This window comes from Lycium barbarum, chromosome 4 (assembly GCF_019175385.1).
Source record: "Lycium barbarum isolate Lr01 chromosome 4, ASM1917538v2, whole genome shotgun sequence".
Taxonomy (NCBI): domain Eukaryota; kingdom Viridiplantae; phylum Streptophyta; class Magnoliopsida; order Solanales; family Solanaceae; genus Lycium; species Lycium barbarum.
Genome location: NC_083340.1, coordinates 16,020,398 through 16,041,269, shown reverse-complemented (window position 1 = coordinate 16,041,269; position 20,872 = coordinate 16,020,398). Strand labels below are relative to the sequence as shown.

General features: G+C 34.2%; 3 protein-coding genes across 6 annotated transcripts; 1 reads left to right on the top strand and 2 right to left on the bottom strand.

Annotated features, from left to right (window-relative positions):
- Positions 1-263: 263 nt before the first annotated feature.
- LOC132637204 (uncharacterized) lies at positions 264-4,957 on the bottom strand. The gene is made up of 11 exons (XM_060354331.1): positions 4,190-4,957; positions 3,553-4,008; positions 3,352-3,465; positions 3,137-3,262; positions 2,642-2,788; positions 2,299-2,484; positions 1,705-1,796; positions 1,478-1,616; positions 988-1,286; positions 672-895; positions 264-463 (listed from the first exon to the last, which is right to left on the bottom strand). The coding sequence occupies exons 1-11, from the start codon at positions 4,955-4,957 to the stop codon at positions 264-266; spliced, it is 2,751 nt and encodes a 916-aa protein (XP_060210314.1).
- A 2,998-nt stretch (positions 4,958-7,955) lies between these two features.
- On the top strand, positions 7,956-14,672 carry LOC132635365 (vacuolar protein sorting-associated protein 25). 4 transcript variants are annotated; one of them, XM_060351731.1, is made up of 8 exons: positions 7,961-8,112; positions 9,625-9,814; positions 10,578-10,669; positions 11,595-11,734; positions 12,469-12,522; positions 12,618-12,706; positions 13,534-13,609; positions 14,270-14,672. In XM_060351731.1, the coding sequence occupies exons 3-8, from the start codon at positions 10,611-10,613 to the stop codon at positions 14,389-14,391; spliced, it is 540 nt and encodes a 179-aa protein (XP_060207714.1). In that variant the 5' UTR covers positions 7,961-8,112; positions 9,625-9,814; positions 10,578-10,610; the 3' UTR covers positions 14,392-14,672. The 4 variants fall into 4 exon arrangements, with proteins under 4 accessions (XP_060207712.1, XP_060207714.1, XP_060207713.1 ...); XM_060351729.1 differs by lacking the exon at positions 9,625-9,814 and having other exon boundaries at positions 7,956-8,112; XM_060351730.1 differs by lacking the exon at positions 9,625-9,814 and having other exon boundaries at positions 7,973-8,173.
- A 2,656-nt stretch (positions 14,673-17,328) lies between these two features.
- LOC132638234 (uncharacterized) lies at positions 17,329-20,388 on the bottom strand. The gene is made up of 4 exons (XM_060355186.1): positions 18,100-20,388; positions 17,960-18,018; positions 17,777-17,884; positions 17,329-17,704 (listed from the first exon to the last, which is right to left on the bottom strand). Exons 2-4 carry the CDS (start codon positions 18,014-18,016, stop codon positions 17,477-17,479), a joined length of 393 nt encoding a protein of 130 aa, XP_060211169.1. The 5' UTR covers positions 18,017-18,018; positions 18,100-20,388; the 3' UTR covers positions 17,329-17,476.
- Positions 20,389-20,872: the final 484 nt, after the last annotated feature.

The window sequence follows — 20,872 nt, the reverse complement described above, 5'->3', positions numbered from 1 at the left end:
GATTTAAACATACATATTTTGTGAACCTGGGGATGTAAACATACATATTCATGATGTCGCATTTTACTGTATTTTTTCCAAACTTCAGATTTATTTGACAATATATGAAACTAAGTACATCAAACAGATGGAACATAAAACCACTAAGATTTCTTTGGTTAAATGATAATTATCCAACATTAGTCAAAATACATCTAAAAGCATCATATTGTTTGTTGTAATGAAAAAAGGACCAAAAACATCGAATGCACGAATAGTATTTATCAAACATCAATTGCATCTACTGTGTCGTAATCGATTGCTGGCCTAATCGGTCTTGGTGGAACTTCATTATCACTCTCTGCATTGTCAGCAGCCTTGCCTTCAGCGTAGTCCCATAAGAGTGCATCGTATCTCATACGCTGCATGTGTGCATCAATGACATCTGGAATCCTTTCACCCGATGTCAAATACTCAGCATGCGCTGCCACAAAAACACCACAGTCCCAAAAAACAAAAACAAAAAAAAGTTAAGAACTTGTATCAGAAAATACATGTTTCAAGTTCTAAATAAGGTATCTCAAGTTCAAACAACTCATGTATTTTAGAAGAATAATAAATTGATATGATATATCATGTATTTGATACTTTATGATATTTTTTAAAATGTATGTCTGCAACTTACATGCTACCAGCAGTTTGATGCGGAAGATTATCAACATAGACAACTTCAAGGATATCGATCTGTCCCTTATCCGCATATGCTGGGTCTTTCACCAAATCTATGCTTTTTTGATTTACATAGAATCCAGCCAGATGTAGGAAATGTGGCAGCAGTGTAGCAAGCTTTTTTATTTCATTCCTAACAACTGCGTTGTGCCCGGCTGATTGATACGAGTTGTAAACATACAGACGCCTGTACATTTAAAAAAAAAAGGAAGAAGAATTCAGCGACCAATTAATGAATGAAAAACTAATGATAAAAATTTAATTCATCAATAAAAATACATGTCCTTGAATGAAAGGAGTACCAATAACCAATGATTTTCTTCTTGTATATTCACCGGTATTAGCACGTTGTCAACAGTATGCCACGGGACATTGGCAATAAGCCTGTGGCCCTTAACGTACTCAATCAATACTTGCTCTTCACTTGCGACATTTGTCTGTGTTTCAACATTGCGATATGCGTGGTGGACCACATCAATTCTCTGCTTGAATAGGCAGTCAACAGTGGTGAAGCTGAAATTGGTCCTTTTATCGTACTTTCCTTTCTTCCGAAAGTAATAGAAAATGATGTTAATGTGCTGGAATTGTTAAAAAATACATAAATTAGTTCACAGTCAAATACATAAAAAACTATGTAGTAGCAAAAATGTGGATTTCAGAACATCTGTGTATTTTACGAAAACACAGCAGACCGAATGTCCTGCAATACATCCATCTCTGTATTTAACAAATACACAACATCTAAAAATCATTGCTGATAAAAAATCACCTCGTCATTCCAAAGCTGACCATCCATCGATAACAGGTAAAACCAGTTCTTATCATTGACAGTTGTGATGCCAAAATTGTATTTGACTCCATTGTCAAAAACTGTCATTTTTTTTTTGTAATGGTTTTCATTGTTCTTTCTGCGGCAACAAAAAAACCAAATACATCAACTTATTCACAAAAATCGTGCGGAATCACTATATGTAAAACTGGGAGAAAAACACATACTTGCTATCGTGCCTCACGAGCAGACCGTTTCGGAGCCAAGTACGGTATTCATTCACCATCTGTACATCAAGTGGACCAGTAATGGGATCTATCTGGAATGGATATTTTTTATCAAACCCATGTACATGATTCTTGGCCGAACTACTACCTGTGTATTTGGTCTTTAATCATTAACAGTTGCGTCTTCAAAAAACAAACAAGTAAATTAAAAAGTAGATATATACCAAAATCTGTCACAAACGGTGAAGACTTGTATTTACTGGGGCGTGTAGCTCGTGTGACTGATGGATGTAACATGATTTCTTTCCCTGGGGTTTGGCTTGGTAAATACTCATCAGGCAACAACCACTAAGACAACGGCTAAGCGTTACAAACTGCTGCCTGGGGTTCCTCTAAGACAGTTGAGCTGGTGTTTTCCTCGGTTTTTTCTGCGTGAAGTTGTTCGTTAGTCATTTCTTATTCTGCTATATTTGCTAGCACCTGTGCGATCATCTACTCAAAAAAAAATACAAAAAAAGAAACATTATTCAATCACTTGTATGATACATTTTTAAACCGAAAAAATGGGTGAATCAGAATTCGTTGTTATCGAACCTCAGAATTATTTGAATCATTAGAACATTTTTGCTCTTCCATGGTATGTTTCCCCGAACATTCAACCGAAGTCTTCGGTTCTCCTGAAAGATAACCTCCTTCTGCAATCTCTTCGGTTGAAGCTTCCATCGTATCGCTGCTCTCATTGCCAATATCAACTTGAATATCCGGTGCAATAGCCTTTTCCTTAAAAAAAACACAAGCCAAAATTCTATAAAAAAATACATGAATTTAATAGATAAAGACCTATATAAAATAAAGGCTACAGTAGTTCCCAAATTTTCAGCATACATGAATTATATATTTTTTTTAAAATAAGATATAAAAATGAATAAAAAAATACCTCTGTTGGATCCACCGGACGTTCAACCGAAGTCTTCGGTTCTCCTGAATGATCACCTCCTTCCGCAATCTCTTCGGTTGAAGCTTTCAGCGTATCGCCGCTATCATTGCCAATACCGACTTGAATATCCGGTGCAATACCCTTCTCCTTATAAAAAACACAGGCCAAAGTATATTAAATAAATGAATCTAATAGATAAAAAACAATATTAAATTCATAAATACATAGAAGTATTTGTTGATGATGTCCAAAAGCAGTAAACAAATACATAAGGAAAACAGTGAACATTCATGCTGTCATACAAAAACAGTACACAAAAAAAATAAAAATACATGACACTACTGTTTTTCATATCAATAACAAATACATCATATTTTAAAGTCCAATAGATCCCAATTTTTCATCATGTCTGCATTATCTTTTATTAAAAAATAGCATATAAAAATGATTAAAAAATGATAAATACATTAAAAATATATATATATATATATATACCTCTGTTGGATGCACATCACCCGTATTAGTCTCCATGTGAATATCGTCATCATGGTCCATGTAATCATCAGCTTGTTGATGTATGTTGCCATCATGTAAAGGAACATGAGTTTCACTGTCATCATCCTAAAAAAAATATGTATTTGTTAGAAACATATGCTTCCTACTTCACACTGAATGCAATCATTTGAATATATATTTATTGATTTTTTTACCTTTTCTGAGTTTTGTTTCCCTTTGACATGTTTCAAAACCTTTTTGAAATTTTTATCAATAGTTTTGCGAAGATCCTTGAGCTCAGTAGAAACAACCTTGAATTCACCAAGCACCTAAATGGTAAAAACAACAAATTCATCATAAAAAACCTCATTTGCTTGTAGTTTGATGAATATCAAAATAAAATTAGAAAAACTTACTTCCTGCTTAAATTGATCAAGTTCCTGCCTCAAACTTGTGAGGTCAACTGATTTGCTGGTGGATACATCATCAACAGGAACGCGGTGGACACTTGGAGCAGCTTTTTCTTTTTCCTTTGATTGAACTGGCTTATCTACCATCGAAGCAGATTTTTTAGATGATTGTCCAACTGTAGGTTTTTTTGGGATAGTGGTTGGTGACTTCTGAACATGCAATGCTGTCGTTGACATCTTCCTGGGCTTCTTGTGCGGTGGAGATTTTGAAGCATCGTTCTTTTGAGTTTTCTTGGCAGCGGCAACATGGGGAGGTGTAGTGGTAAAATCAGCATATTCATTTTCCTCCTTTTGGTGTGATTGGGGTGGTGGTGCACGTCTGTTGACCAGATATGCACGCAGACCAAGCTTTTCAACCTCTGATATGGTCGGAACAATGTTGTTGAATTTACAACTGGTGTCCTGCACATAAAATATTGTGAACTGTCAGTTCAGGTCTGCTGTGTATTTTACAAATACACAACAGACCTATATTGCTGGAAAAAAATCTATTTGTATTTTACAAATACACAGTAGCAAAAATAACGCAATATGCACGTGTGAAAACTAGTTGGTAAGCATATATTTAATGTAAGTATTTTACCTCACCGTCCCTAAACATGCCCAACATCAAGTAGTTAACAGATGGCTTTGGGTTCAGTGTTCTCCAATTAAACATTCTTGGGATTCGGCTTCCGGTTTTAACCATTAAATTAGGGTCAACATTAGAGCAACACTCATATATCCACACTTGCATAGCAAAAGGGAACCCCCGTAGACAATAAAACTGCTTTGGCTTGTCCATCTTGTGGTGAATACTCTTAATCAAATCATCAAATGCTTCCTTACCCCAAGTATGTTCATTGTACTGTTCACTCTCCACCAAGTCAAAATGATGTCTTGGGACAACAACGTTCCTCTTTTCACTTGAAAGTATGTAATTATGAATGAAATACAGGATAGCAATCTTTACAGCATCTTCATATGCGTTATCACCAACACCCCAATCCTTGTCTTCAAAGCACTTATTTAAAGTCATCTTTAAAACACTATTACCAGAACCACCAAAATATTGATCCAACAATCTGTTAGAACCCTCGTCAAAGACAACTTCATCCCTGTAACACTTCAAACCAGTAATTAAAGCAAATTCAAAAAGACCGAATGTCAATTCTGTCCCGTTAATATCGATAACAAACGCATCGCTATTACTACGCTTCAACTCCCTAAGCATAAAATACCTAAATAACTGACCCTGCACGTCGGTGTCAACTTGCATCTCCATATATTTTCCAAAAACAGTTTTGGAAAATAGCTTGAATTGTCTATCTGTCAGTTTTTCCTTCAACTCATCTTTAATGTTATGGTTCATATATGAAGCATAACGTATCGGTTGAGTGGGGGACGTTTAATCATGAATTTGAAGGCCTGAAAGTTTGAATATAATGGCAACACATGAGATACAAAATATACATACGAAATGTTATCACAGTCATTAAATACATGTAAACAAAAAACAGTCATTACGATGTTTAGCTGACAAAAGTTGAACAAATACACCTTTTATCTGACACATACACATGCTTGCTTTTTAAAACATACATAACCTGTTATTAATTTGAAAATTGCACAAATGTGAGGAATTACAAATACATGATACATAGTTTGATATTTTTGATAGCAAAAATGGTTAGTGAAATACATGACACAGTTGTATGTATGTTTTTATATACAAACTCTTTCAAAACACAACAAAAATAAATACGAATGTTATCCCATATGAAATGTTCAGATCAATAAATACATGGAAACAAAAAACAGTCATTACGATGTTTAGTTGACAAAAGTTGAACAAATACACCTTTTATCTGACACATACACATGCTTGCTTTTTAAAACATACATAACCTGTTATTAATTTGAAAATTGCACAAATGTGAGGAATTACAAATACATGATACATAGTTTGATATTTTTGATAGCAAAAATGGTTAGTGAAATACATGACACAGTTGTATGTATGTTTTTATATACAAACTCTTTCAAAACACAACAAAAATAAATACGAATGTTATCCCATATGAAATGTTCAGATCAATAAATACATGGAAACAAAACACAGTTATTAAAGATGTTTAGCTGACAAAAGTTGAACAAATACCCCTTTTATCTGACATTTACACATGCCTGCTTTTTAAAACATACATAACGTGTTATTACATTGAAAAAATACACAAATGTTAGGAATTACCAATACATGATACATAGTTTTATATTTTGATACCAATAATGGTTAGTGAAATACATGACACAGTTGTATGTATGTTTTATATACAAACTCTTTCAAAACACAGCAAAATAAATACGAATGCTATCCCATATGAAATGTTCAGATCAATAAATATATGGAAACAAAACACAGTTATTAAAGATGTTTAGCTGACAAAAGTTGAACAAATACCCCTTTTATCTGACATTTACACATGCCTGCTTTTTAAAACATACATAACGTGTTATTACATTGAAAAAATACACAAATGTTAGGAATTACCAATACATGATACATAGTTTTATATTTTGATACCAATAATGGTTAGTGAAATACATGACACAGTTGTATGTATGTTTTATATACAAACTCTTTCAAAACACAGCAAAATAAATACGAATGCTATCCCATATGAAATGTTCAGATCAATAAATATATGGAAACAAAACACAGTTATTAAAGATGTTTAGCTGACAAAATTTGAACAAATACCCCTTTTATCTGAACAAATACACATGCCTGCTTTTTAAAACATATATAACCTGTTATTACATTGAAAAAATACACAAATGTGAGGAATTACAAATACATGATAATAGTTTTATATTTTGATACCGAAAATGGTTAGTGAAAACCATGGCATAGTTGTATATATGCTTCATATACAAAACTAATTCAAACAATACAAAAATACATACGAATGCTATCCCCTCTATTAATGGAATGTTCAGATCAATAAATACATGCAACTATACTTACGGAAGCGGTCAAAAATACATTAATCATTAACCGAATTTGGGCAACATAGACAATATAATTATATATATATATATATATATATATATATATATATATATATATAATAAATGAAAAAATACCTGCTTGTTCATAGTTAATTGTTGTTCTCCGGCATCTGTCTCTACAACATTCTTCCCTTCTACTATAAGCAACTTCGGATGTTTTTCTCCTCTTTGTGGCAGTATCAAAATTATTTTTTCCCCAAATTAACAGTTGAAGGAATTCTGATTCTGGAAGGATCATGGATTTTCTTAGATCTCCTTTCAGCAACAATTTTTTCAGCAGAAGCTGCATCAACATCATGTTGTTGTTGAGAAATACCCAAATCAAAAGAAGGGGAATCTAAATTTTGAAGAGTATGTGGGATACCTCTTGTAACCCTACCAGATGTGCTTTCATCCGCCATTAATTGATGTTTTTCACTACTCAAATTGGGAAACCCTAAGCATTGAAAGTTATAATTTTTTAAAACAGTCAAGAATATTGAATTAAGTTGACTAAAATACACAAAATAATGAAAAATTACACAAATACACAGCCACCCACGAATCTCGGCAAAGTAAATGTTCATGAATCGTGCTTGATGATAATGGATAGATTCTGAGGAGAAAAAAACGGCTAAAATTAATGGAAAGGGAGAGAGACACTAACGTATATTACGTGCGTTTCAAATATGGAAAGTTGGAATAGTGTTTACCTTTATTTACGGTGTATTTGATAACTGATAAGTGGAAGTTACTGTTGTATGTAGAATGGGTAATTTATAAAATTAATTAGCTATTATTATTAATTTTAGTGAAAGGTAGTTATTAACATTAAATAGGTAGTAAGAGTAGCTATAACAAGTAAATTTTCCTTTTAAAAACCACCTCAACTAATCATGCCTATCTTGTTCCTTCATTAAAGTCATATCTATCATGTTTTCATAATTAAAGTGAACTGTGCCCAAATAGAAGAAGAAGAAGAAGAAGAAACCTTAGAAAAAATTGCTCTGCCAACTGTAGAAATCCATTCTGAATATAAAAATGCTGTAATTGAATTATAGTAGCTAGTAAGTATGTTATTAGCAGTTGTTATTAAAATATCATGTTCAGCATAATTTGAGATTAGTAAGTATGTATGGTTGGTATTCTTGATAGTTTTTAGAACTTATGCATATGCGTAATGTTTTATGTTTTTCAAAACAAAATGTGAAATATGTTTTGAAAAATTATGGCCAAAACACATTTTCAAAACTCGACCCAAATCAAAGTTTTTCAATTTTTTTGTTTTTGAAAATATATGCCAAACGCTAGCTTAGTTTGTTCTTCCAAGGTCCAAACATTTTTCTCATTATTACAATCAAACCCCAAATTATACATTTCCTTTTCAATTTTCCCCTTGAATAATTGAATACGACTCAACTTTAACATCGATTCAACGTTACAAGTAAACTGATCTTCTCTTCATCTCTAATTCAGGTTATTCTCTCTACTGCTATAAGCTTATGATTTTGAAGGTCATAGGGATATTCATATAGTGGTAATTTCTTTATGCTTCTAATGAGATTCTTTTATGATTGTGAAATATCGAACTATAATTGGGAATTTGATTATTCTTTTACTCCCTCCGTCCCAATTTATTTAACACTTTTTAAAATATGTAAATTCTATTTTGAAACACATGGTCAAAATTAAGAAATTTGACTCTCGAAAAGCAAACAAATTGGGACAGAGGGAGTACTAATTTTGACAACTTTTAAAGGCACCCAGATGCAGATTTTCTAAAAAAAGTTTTTTTTTTCTTTTTCTGGAAGTGTATGGAGGAAGTGGAAATTGTTTTCTCTTGAGAAAACATTTGCTGGATTGTTTTCTTGTAGTTGTAGGTGACATAGAGTAGTTATACAAGATGCAGAATAAGGTACAAGGATTATGTGTTGATGATACTTGTGGGATATTAAAGTTTGATAACAATATCTAGGTGTTAGACTGGATAGGAGTTGGAAGAAAGGACTTTAAGTCATTTTCCCATTTTCTGTTATACTAGACACATGTTATATCATGTATGATATATGCTTCTTAGTGGTCCAGATCAGTAACTTGATACAAATGGTGATTGGGTTTATTTCTATTCTTCGAACTTAACTGGATTTTATGCAGTTGATACTCCTTTTACCATGACTTTCTTGTTTTCATATTGTTTTCGATACGCTTGATCATATCTAACCTTTTGTCTTTTCCTTTCTTTTTCTCCTCTCTTGAGCCGAGGGTCTTTCGGAAACAGCCGCCCTACCTTTCAAGGTGGGGGTTAGGTCTGCGTACACTCTACCCTCCCCAGACCCCACATAGTGGGATTATACTGGGTTTGTTGTTGTTGTTGTTGAACTTAACTGTGTTTATGCTTTTTTCACTTAGAATTCTTGATTTTTGCTTCTTCCCGTTGAATTTGGTTATTTGAATGGATACTGTCTGATTTTTACTTGATATGTTCTACTATATTTTCCCTGATTTGGCTTTACTAGGCCTGTAATTTTGATAGCTCGAGATAATGTCAGATACTGTTTTGACTTGTGAAGGTCTGAGTTGAAGTTTCTGAAAAGTCTGTTGCTTGTTTAATGATAGCAATGTTTTCTAGTAGTTGTTTGATTTTCTTTTTCTGATAAGTTAGAATAGCGGCCCACACTGCAAAGTGCAAATGCATAATCTGATGGCACAGAACACTCCAGGCTACTGATGGGTGCCTCTACTCGTGGCCACTATGAGTTGAAGTTGCAATGCCTCATTTACTTGTCAAGCCCGATTTCATTCAGCACTATTACTAATTCTCAAAATAAATATTTTCATTTAGCATGCCAGAACTCTCAACAAATTGATATCTGATATGCAGGCTGCATCTGCATATTCCACCAATATTCACTAAGTTTAGCCAAGTGACCATTCACATTTTGGCTAATTCTGAATCTCCCATCTGCTTTGTCTTTTCATCTGCAACAGGATCATCTTCAACTCTGGAATTTGTTTCTCTGGGGCTATTTACACCAGAAACCTGAATGATATGTTGCAGAGTTTCTATTGCCCAACTCAATCTTGGGTCAATCTTTTGCAGTTTTTAACAAATAAGTGTCAGCTAATCTTTTCAGTTCTAGCTGCATTGAGCGAGTACTGATTTCCCGCTATCAGCAGGGTAATGTTTAACTCAATCCAAAAGTTTCTTTTATGATCCTGGTCTGTTCCTTTCTAGGACTGTCAACCTGTTAGAATCTCATCCAGTGCTTCACCAAAACTCCACACATCACTCTTAGCTGTCAGATGTCCTGTTTCCATGTATTCAGGGGCTGCATACTACCATTTCCCCACAACCGCTGTGGAAACATGATTGCACTAAGCCAGTTGGGCCCTCTCTGGCAAGCTCGAAGTCTGAAAGCTTGGACTTTAAGTCATTATCCAGAAGCATATTTGATGACTTGAAATCACGATATATCACATGAACTTTTCCTTTCCAATTCTTCGTGCAAATAAGCCAGTCCCTGACAACAAATTGATATCTGATATGCAGGAAAAAAGAACCTTCAATGTAACTAAACCTTCTATGTAGTTGTTTCTGATGCCATTTTGACAATATCAAGCAGAACGCATATGTTCTTGTAGGGAATGGAATGAGCCCACAGTAAATATGCTTTTAAGAATTCAGATTTGTTTTTTTTTTTGTTGGTAAATTTACTCTTTAAAACGGTGGTTGACCCAAATTATTTACAAACCAAACCGTGTAGATGTGGACGGGTTGGGTTATGACTCATGACCCCCCTTTTTTACTTAACTCATTTTTAACCTGTCCAAATCCAACCCAATCAGTCATTTACCACCTCTAGTATCAGGTTTAATTGTGATATTGTTTCCATTCTCTATTTTATATCTTTATTTGTTACGATGAGGTTTTCTGTGAGCAGGTGTAAGGCAGAGAAGGAAGTAATTTAAGAAAGATGCAGAAGCTGGGGGAATTCAAGCTGCCTAACTTCTTTAATTATCCACCTTACTTCACGTAATTTGCTCCTGCCCTCATTTCCATGTCTCTATATGCTTAATTCTTAACTACTTGGCTATAAATTTCATTTTCTGGGTCTTAATATTTGAACTTTCATGTGTAAGTCCAACCTTTTGTCATGTTTAAGAACTTTCATGTGTAAGTCCAACCTTCTATGTGGCAGTTGAAAACAATTATTTTTTCTTTTCTTGGATCTTTTAATATAGTCTTCAATTTTGTGGAACAAGCTTGTTTTTACTATTTAATATTGTTTTACAGTCCTACTTTTCAAGGTGGGGGTAAGGTCTGCGTACACTCTACCCTCCCCAGACCTCACATTGTGGGATTCTACTGGGTATGTTGTTGTTGTAATATTGTTTTTTTACAGTAATGACTAATCAAACAAAATATGTATATCACAACAACAACAACAACAACATACCCAGTGTAATCCCACTAGTGGGGTCTTGGGAGGGTGGTGTACCGTGTATACGCAGACCTTGCCCCTACCTTGAAATGTGTATATTGAAATGTAAATTTTCGAAATATTCGAGCAAGTTTAAGGCGAAGATATGATTAATACTGCAGTTATACCATTGTCTAAGAATTCAGCTGGAATTTTAGATCTTTGGCCTTAGACCCCATAATTAGGATGTAATACAGCTAACACCGTGGGATTCTTTTCTCTAAAGTGGAGGATTTCGTTTTAACATTTGATGGTATACAAGAAAAATAAAATGACATTTATGTGTGAAATGTTTGACTTGTATCTTTAAACATGGTGGTAAGATATCTTTAAAGGGGATTTAAGATGGTTTCTCACAGAAATAATTATTATCTTTATTTTCTGCGCATGAAATTAGACTTTTCTTCAAGCACTATTAGAAGATTTCTGATGTGGAGTTTATGTTTTGCCCATAGGATAATTTTTGTTCTTTCCTAGTTTGCAGCCTGTGAGGGAAACTAGGGAGAAGCAGATACAGCTATGGAAGGAGCTCATAATTGATTTCTGTCGAACCCAAAAGATCTTTGTAATAGGGCTGGAGGAAGACTTCCCATTGTTCAATAATCCTACTATTGAAAGTGAGTGCTTCTTATTATTATTATTATAGTGTTTTGTATATTTCATGCTCAGCCAAGGAGCTGTGTTATGTCTATATTCCCCGAATTATTGCTTTGGGTAAAAATCAACTTGTGGTGCTTAGATATTCATAATAGCTATTGATCTTGGACGCCAGTGGAACTTAAATAGAACCTCCTCCATTCCTACTTATGTGAAATTTGAGGTGTTAATTTGACTTATATTATAGTAATGATGCTCCCTTGGGCCTCTTCTAGCTTTGATCCTTGGTTTCAATCATTACCTAAAACAGTTGTACGATGTGGTATAACTTGGTGGGTTTCTCCCACTACTTCTCCATGTTGAATGCGATAGCTTGCAAATCCTTCAAAGCCTTGGCTTGTGACCTTGTGAATGGTCTTGAGGGTTGAAGGCTGCCATCAAGTATGCATCATTTATAGACTATATTAACCAAAAGAAATTGTCAATTGTAATAGCATTAGGTGTTAAAGCTTGCCAGTACTGGGTGAATTTTTTCAAAAGAATTTGCAAAATCCTTGCATTTTTTTGGCTAAAAGAAAATGTGATTATCTCTTTATGTGGTATTGCTTGCCTCGGACTGGATGAAAATATTTTGTAATCTGGAATGGTGGTGGTAGTTTTAGTATGCTACAACTTAATACAGATGATCTTGACTCAAAAAAAAAAAAAAAAAAAAAAAAAAACAACTTAATACAGATGATCTCTGATAGTGCAGGATCTCTGAGTCATGAAGCTAGGGGGGCATTTCTCTCTGCATTGGTTTCTGATGGTAAGGGATCTAGCCACTTTAATGATATATTGAACCTTAATGAGAGTCTGTTGTACTGCCTAAGGTTAGATCTCTGACTCTGATCTACTTGACAGGTCGTGCAGAATGGATGGATAAAGGTCATCGAAAATGCCTAGTCCTATGGCATCGTATCCAAGACTGGGCAGACTTGATCGTAAACTTTGTGAGTAGTACAACCTTACAATGATTGATGTCTGTTCGAAGTTTAGCATTGCCTAACTGAACATGCTAGTGTTTACAATGATTGCTGTCTGTTTCAATTTTGCATTGTCCTAACTCAATATGATATTTGATTTTAGAACCTGGTAAGGTTTAGGAAAATGGGTCGGCGTTTGAGGGAACTATACTGTGATTAGTTGAGTGGATATAGGATTCATTCCTGGCTATCATACTCAATTGTCATATTTTGTTATACTAGCAAAACAAGTAGAGATTTAGAAGGAGAAGAGAATCATGTAGCCACCTTATGAGTTACAACCCCGATCATATGTGTTCCTCATGCTCTCCCTCGCTCCACGCCTACCACCTCATCTAACTATCTTTGTATAAAACCACTTTGCTTCTCAATGGGTTATTCATATGTATAAAGGGTGGCACTGCTAGATCATGTTTATCATCAATCTTGAACGACCCCCTTCTGCCTAGCTTCCGCTTTCATGCTTTCTTGTTCTTCTTAAATTTATCTGAAGTCTCTCTCACAGTTTGCTCATTTGAGTTGAATTTCTCTCAGAGTGTTATCCTATATGTGATTTTAATGTTTAGCAATTAGGTTGCCTGTTGGAAGACTGCTATATACCACATTTGGGGATAGATGCAGAAAGACATGGTGTCTGGTTGCAAAGATGTTTGATGAACTGGACCTTTTTCTTTTAGATGAAATGATGAACTGGAGTATTATTTTACCTTGTTCACATTATGGTTGTGTTGGAAATCTACTGCCATTCCCCAGTGTTACTGGATTTCTTATGGAAGTATTATCTATCTGATTAGGTGAAGGAGTATGGGCTGGAGGACAGTGTTATGACAGTTGAAGAAATACGTTCTGGGACGGAGTCCCGTGGAACAGGTAAGGTTTGGGTTTTAGAGTCTAGAAGATATTAGGTACCACATTTTGGTTACTATTTTCGTCTTCTTTCTTTAAATCTTTTGCATATGAGCTTGGGTCTTGGCATTTCACTTGCCTTCATGCACGAAGCATATTTTGACTGAGGAGAGTTAATGCTTTCAATCTTTCCTTGTGTAATATGATCATATGCTGTTTCCTTCTTGAACTACTCGGTAATAAACATGTAATGGAGATATTAGTGAATCATTATATCAAACATTATTCGTTTAACGTCGTCGCACTGTTCTATACGTATATTATGTTCAGTAGTGAATTCCTGTACATGGTTTAACTAGGAGCCTGTTTGGATGGGCTTATGCCTATAAGCTGCAAACAGAGCTTATAAGCTAAAAAAAAACAGCTTATAAGCTGCTTTAGATAAGCTAAATCAAATGGGCCCAATTATTTTTTTGAGCTTATTTTAAGCACAAAATGACTTTAAGCTGGTCAGCCAAACACTCAAAAAAGCTGAAAACAGCTTATAAGCAACTTATAAGCCAATCCAAACGGGCTCTAGGTTTTATTTTCTGACAAACTTCATGGATTTATGGGATCTTATGCTCTTATATTTTGTTTGCTTCCTGGTCGTTTAATCTGTTTCTTTGGCGTTTTATTGTTCAGAGCTTCAAGGAATGGATCGTACAGTTCTTATGCGAGCTTTGAAGCTGCTCGAACATAAAGGGAAGCTTGCAATATTTAAGGGAACTTCAGCTGATGATGAAGGTGTCAAATTTTCTCTGTAAACCATCTTGGTGGACTGTTTTTCTGTACAATGAGCGAGAAAGTTCGTATCTACGAGCACTTGTGAAATACTTTAAAGGAGTCAAACTGGGATAAAATGGTTTCGTGTTATGATACAGATACCTTATTGGACTAATTTGATTCCAAGTAGAATGAATATTGAATTGGTAGTGCAGAATCATGTGTAAATTTTGGAAGTAGAATTGCTCCCAGAACTGTAATGTCAGGTCTTCCAACTCTCTTTCTCTTCTTAAGTAGTACTCCATCTACATCTAGTCTCAAATATTAGTCCTTTTGTCTTGTTTTAAAATATTTGTTTTTTCTTCAGATCTCCCTTTATTGTTTCAATTGGTTAAGCGTTTTATAAGATATTTAAAGACGGATAAAAAAAATCCAAAGTTTGTTTAATAAGATGCTTAAAGAGAGCCGAGACATTTGATAGGGTGGGTCGAGCATGACTCGTAATTTGTCTTTTAATTTAGGAATTTAACTTCATAATTAGAAAAGTAATTTGCCTTTTCCATCCTAATTTAGGTATTTAAATCATAATAATTAAGGGTGTCCTTTTTCATTAAAAAAAAAAAAAACTGTCCTAGAGTAGTGGTCCTAGCTAAAAAACTAATGCCAAAATATTTTTTCTAAGGATTATCAGGTCACTGATGCTATGCATGTTGATCAGATTAAGCTTTAAACAATTGCATTTTGTCGAAGTTGTCTTGTTAACAGTTTAATTGACGGTTGACGTACCTAAATAAATGGCAGTCACGGGGACCAACTTTACTTTACTTTATTTGTTACATTTATTTTATAAATTGTTGAAGGCGAATATTGAACCTGGCGGGTTCAAGTGTTATTATTGTTTCGTTTAGGTTCTTCTGATGTTGTTCATGACATCATATGTCAGTCATGTCTAGAGTGGGTTTTGGGGCGTGACAATAAATTGCACAAAATTGATAAACTTTGGATTTTCACGAAAAACATCAAAAGTATAAATCTGGAAATTGATAATATGTACAAGTACAACGATTTTTTTGGAAATTGAAACTAAGCTAACTCGGGCCTTATGCCCCTTTTTACCAAAATCTGGAAATAAAACGGATTGTTTTGACTTAACAACACTAGAATTTAGCTTTGGGCCTTATTATTTTTTTTTTGACCGTTTTTACATGAAAAGGGGACAAACTGATCTTTTATAAGTGTGAGAATCGACTCCTTTCAAAACTCATTTTTGAGCTTAAGGTATCTTTCCTTTTTTGGGCCAAAAGCCCAAAACTTGAGGTAATAAAACAAAAGGAAATCTACTTGGACCAAAGTTTGAGAAATAAGATGGCTTTGGTTGCAGAATATGGTTGACTAGACAAGCTCAAATGGACAAAAACAATAAATAAATTTATCTTTATTTATACTTACATAAAGGCTATACTAATTTTACAAAGGAGATATACTCCATTTATATATATATATATATATATATATATATATATATATATATGTATACAAAACTTATAAGGACAAAAACCATGACATTAGGATAGAGTTAGTAGGAACTCTACTAAAGAGAAATATTAAGTGCATTTTGGTCCGGAAATGAAGTGAGTTAAACCCCTTATAATATTTTAAAATCAAATCTTTCTTCCTTAAAGGATTTTTGCCAAAAACTGGAGTTTTTATGATTGCCATGACAAATTTTGCAAGAAAGGAAACATTTTAGCAAATAATCACATTAATCACACATTGAAGCTCGTAGGTCAACCGTATTCTACGGATCCTTAATGCTAGGGTGCTTAAAACCTTACCTAGGAGATCACCAGAACTCTTGCCTCGAACTCTGGTTTAAAAGAATTTTTCTTTGTTTGAATAGACCCTTTTGATTCGGTTTTCCTAATTTTCTTTATAAAATTAGGTGGCGACTCTAAAAATACTAAAATCCGAAATAGTGTCCAAAAGTTCTTTGTAGATTTTATGCACCCACATAAAAGTGAACCGTAACACCTGTGACGAAGAATGCTTTAGCTAGCCAGAGAGGCAGGGCTGTGGCAGATGAGGGTACTAGTCAGGTGCCACCTGTAGATGTGGGCTAGTGTGAGTCCCAAAGTGAGGCCCCATCTCAGTATTCCCAGACTTTGCCTGCTCCGGAGGAGCTCAGAGGGGATGAAACTACATCACCCTCAGTTCCTCCACCTGATACGCCCAACCAGGATATGCGAGATGCCATTCGGTTATTGACTCTGTTAGTGGCCGCTCAGGACCAATGTCAGGGTACGGGTGCTGGTTATACTGACAGGGCTGTTAGTGCTAGGGTTCGAGACTTTATCAATTTAGATCCTCCAATATGTACAAGATCAAAACCAGATGAGGACCCATAAAATTTTATAGATCGGATATAGAGGACATTGAGGGTAATGCATGCTTCTGACACTAAGCCAGTAAAGTTGGCTTCATTTAGATGAAGGCTGCCTCTTTAATATGACTATATGAGTTAGAGTTATATGAGTTGAGTGAAAGAGATATAGAATGAAGGCCTATTTATAATTGAGTTATAGTGTTAGTGTAAACTGCATTTCGTGTCTCGGATTCAATGTGTTTGACCACCATTCTCAACTAGCAATTGCCATTTAGTGTCTCGGATTCAATGTGTTTGACCACCTCAAAATTGTACAATGCATTTAGTTGCATCCATTCAATGTTTTTGACTATCTCAAATCTGTATAATGCATTTAGTGTCATACACAAAATTGCAAGATTGCATTGTCACAAAATCAGGAAATATATAGCAACAGTGCAGTCACAACTGCTTAATATTGCAAGAGTTGATTGTCAATACACGGCAAAATTGCAGTCACAACTGCAGAATTGATAAAGACTAAAATAAAAAGGCAAAATTGCAGTCACAGCGACAGAATTAATAAAGACTAAAATAAGCAGATAGTGCGTATATGTTTCACAAAAATGTGCATCATCTAGTAGACACAACTGCATAATTATTTCACAAAAACAACATCAAAATCTGCAGTCACTGCTGCATAACAGTCAGTACCAAAGACATACACATACAAGACTAAACTATTTCAACTTCATTTTTTCATTTCATTTCTGGCCAGCTGATGAACTTGTTTGACTTAAATAATTTAACTCAGCAGTTTTGGCCTTTGTTTTCATTCTCTTTTGTCCTCTCATCTCTTGAAGACCTTGTTGTGTTATAGCTGGACTTCTTTTCCATTTCAGTCCTCCTGGTCTTGGTTTGTGATGGCCAAGACTACCAGTGACTACTGCTGAATTCATAGGCATGGTTGAAGACTGATTTGGCATTCCAGTCTGCATTAACTAAATAGAACTCCATTATGCTTGATTGTTTGCATTAAAGGGTTAAAGAGGATGCAAACTTACATTGACAATTGTGAAACCACTTTGGGTTTGAAGCACTCCCATTCCCACAACTCTTAGCCTCTTAAAGGGTGCCCCTCTTCCAGTAACTGATGCACTTGCATCAGAAGCCTAAGTCACATTTAAGGTGTCAACACTTAGAATTGTAAAATTGATTAAGTGGTAATTTAACAAGCTAAGTAATACCTGTGATGTTGAAGATTGTCCTCTTACCCTTCCAGATTGAAATGTTCTAGCAGCCATAGCTTAATTCAAATTTAAGTAGTTAGTCCTAATGTAAGACTCTAAAATTTAATCAAGTAGTAAATAACAAGGAAAGTTTTTACCTGTTTGGTAGAACCTCTTGGTCTTCCCCTTCCTCTACTTGGTTGAGAATCACTTGGTACTATAGAAGAACCAACACTTGACCTTGTTGAACTGGTACTTGTCCCTCTCCCCCCCTTCCCCTTCCTCTACCTCTCACAGATTGTGGATTCATATAGGAAAACCCTTCTTATTGTGACCCTTTGCATGGCACAAGCTGGAGGTCATCTCAACACCTCTTTTTGACAGCTTCCCTGTCAGCTGCTTTCTTCTACACTTCCTTGGCCTACCTGGTAGCTTTTTAATCTCAGGTAGGAGGACTGGTTGACTTTGGCCACATTTCCATATTAGTAACAGGTTGAATGAATGAGTTGTAGGTTTTGAGGTAAGTGTACTTAGTGTAATAATGTGCAACATAGTCAATAGGTTCCAATTTTTTGAAATGAAGTGCAGCTATGGCATGACAGCAGGGAATACTTTTCAGCATCCAAGATCTACAAGTGAAAGCCTTGGTGTTCAGATTTACTATGAATTTATTACCCCACCTGTCCTTGACCTCAAAACCATATTCACCATTCCATTTAAGAGTACACTTCATTGACTTTGATGTGTTTTTTTGCAATACCTTCAAAGTCATTGGGCTGATATCTGTTATCCAAGTCTGAGAAAACTCCCTTAGTTGTCTTATCCTTCTCATCATTTTGACTCTAATTTCCTCAAGCATTGTGATAATGGTCTTATGCCTTGGCCCCAAAATCCAGGAATTGAAACTCTCAACCATGTTGTTATCAACACTGTCACAATAGCTGAGGTATTTAAAGTAGACCTTGGACCACGTATCTATGTTGTAATACAACAAATCTCCATTTATTCCATCACCTAACTTCTCCATATGATCCAATTTTTTTTGCAACTCCTGCTCATATGTGGACTTAGCACATCTCCAGAAGTAGTTTCTAATCTCTATGCCTTTTCATGTCTTGGAAAAATTGGCAAGCACATGTCTTGCACACATTCTTTGTTCTGCATTTGGTAACAGATCGTTAATGGCTATATCCAGACCCTACAATAACATGTAAAACATATTAGGTGACAGTAGAGCAACATAAGTTAAAGAGAATGAATTTTTTTTTAGAAATGAATAACCAAGAATACATTACCTTTTGCATATCTGAAAGAGTTGTCAAACCAGTCCTGTTACGCCCTATTTTGAACGGGTCCAAGATAGTTTGCAACTTCACGGTTCTTCTAACTGGTTTTAAAAGGGTTAGAGTCGCCACCTTATTTTTAAGGAAAAACAGGAAACCTATATGTATTTGTGTGTCCACTCCATTTTTAGTCCACGAAACATATGAGATTCTAGATAAGGGGTTTATTTACCCTATGGGGAAGGTATTAAGCATCTCACAGAGCCTGCCCGAAGATAGTCCTTAAACTTAGTTTAACTGAACACTAGAGGGGGATTATCTATCTTTTTATCATTATTATTACCTGTTTTCAAAATGTTGTGACTTTATGAAAAGCTACACTAGGTGATAATATACTAAGTATATACAGTGTATAAAAATGTATTTATATCAAGTATCAAGTGTTTATAAAGAATGTATATTAAAAAAAAATATATAAAAGAGAATGTACCTCGTAAGTATAAAAGTGTATAAGGATTCAATGAAGTCTTCGGGTTCCTTCCGAGTGTCGTCTTGGGGATGTGTCTCCGGGTACCTGTATAAACACTTAGTAAAAGTGTTAGTAAGAGAATAAATAACTATCGAATGAATTAAAAAAATAATGAATAAACTTAACATAAAAACCAGTCTTTTGTACAGGGAAGGCCTTGAAAATCGATGAAAATTTCTTCATCGGCCAAAAGTGTAGTATTTGTAATAAATTGCAAGATGAAAGAAAAAGTATTAGTTAAAAAAATTTGAAAAAGTCAAAAAGTAAGGTATGTGACATAAAGTCTTTAAAAAGTGATTTGATAAAGATTCTTTGAAAAAGTAATGTGACCAAAGTCCTTGAAAAAGTAGTTTGACAAAAAGTTATTGAAAAGATGATTTGACATAAAGTTTTTAAAAAAGTGATTTGACAAAAGAATGATGAAACTTGATTTGCCCCTAGGATTAGTGTAGTGTATGTAATGTAACAAATGTATAGGTGAATGATGTATGTAAAAAGAACATAAGAATACAAATGAAAATATAGGTAAATATAAATATGATGTATAGCCAATGTAGAGTAAACGTAAATAGCAAAATATATAGAAAAAAATAGGCATGTAGTGTGATGGTATTGACAAAAGTGTAAAGAAAATACTTGACAATGTATACATGTATTGAAAATAAATAAAGTTGTAGATACAATATAGCAAAAGATAATGCATAAAAATGTAGAGACAATAAGTGCATTCCTTTTAATGAAAAGTTTCTCTCTTATTTTCTTAGTAGTTAAGTAATGTAAATATGTACATGTATATGTATATAACATATTTGTATAAAAATATATAAAAGAATAGATAGATGTAAGATAATATAAAGGAAAAGTGTGGAGAGTGTAAGGAAAATGTAAAGAAAACTGTATAGAGAATACAAAAATATAGAAACAATATATGAAGAAATTTAAAGACACAATGTATATAAATAAATGTAAAAATAATATAGATAAATAAATATAAAGGCAATGTATATAAAAAAAAATATAAAGACAATGCAAGTAAATAAATGTAAAGACAATATATATGAATAAGTAAAGAAGCAATGTATGAATGAAATATAAAGACAATTTTAAAAAAATATAAAA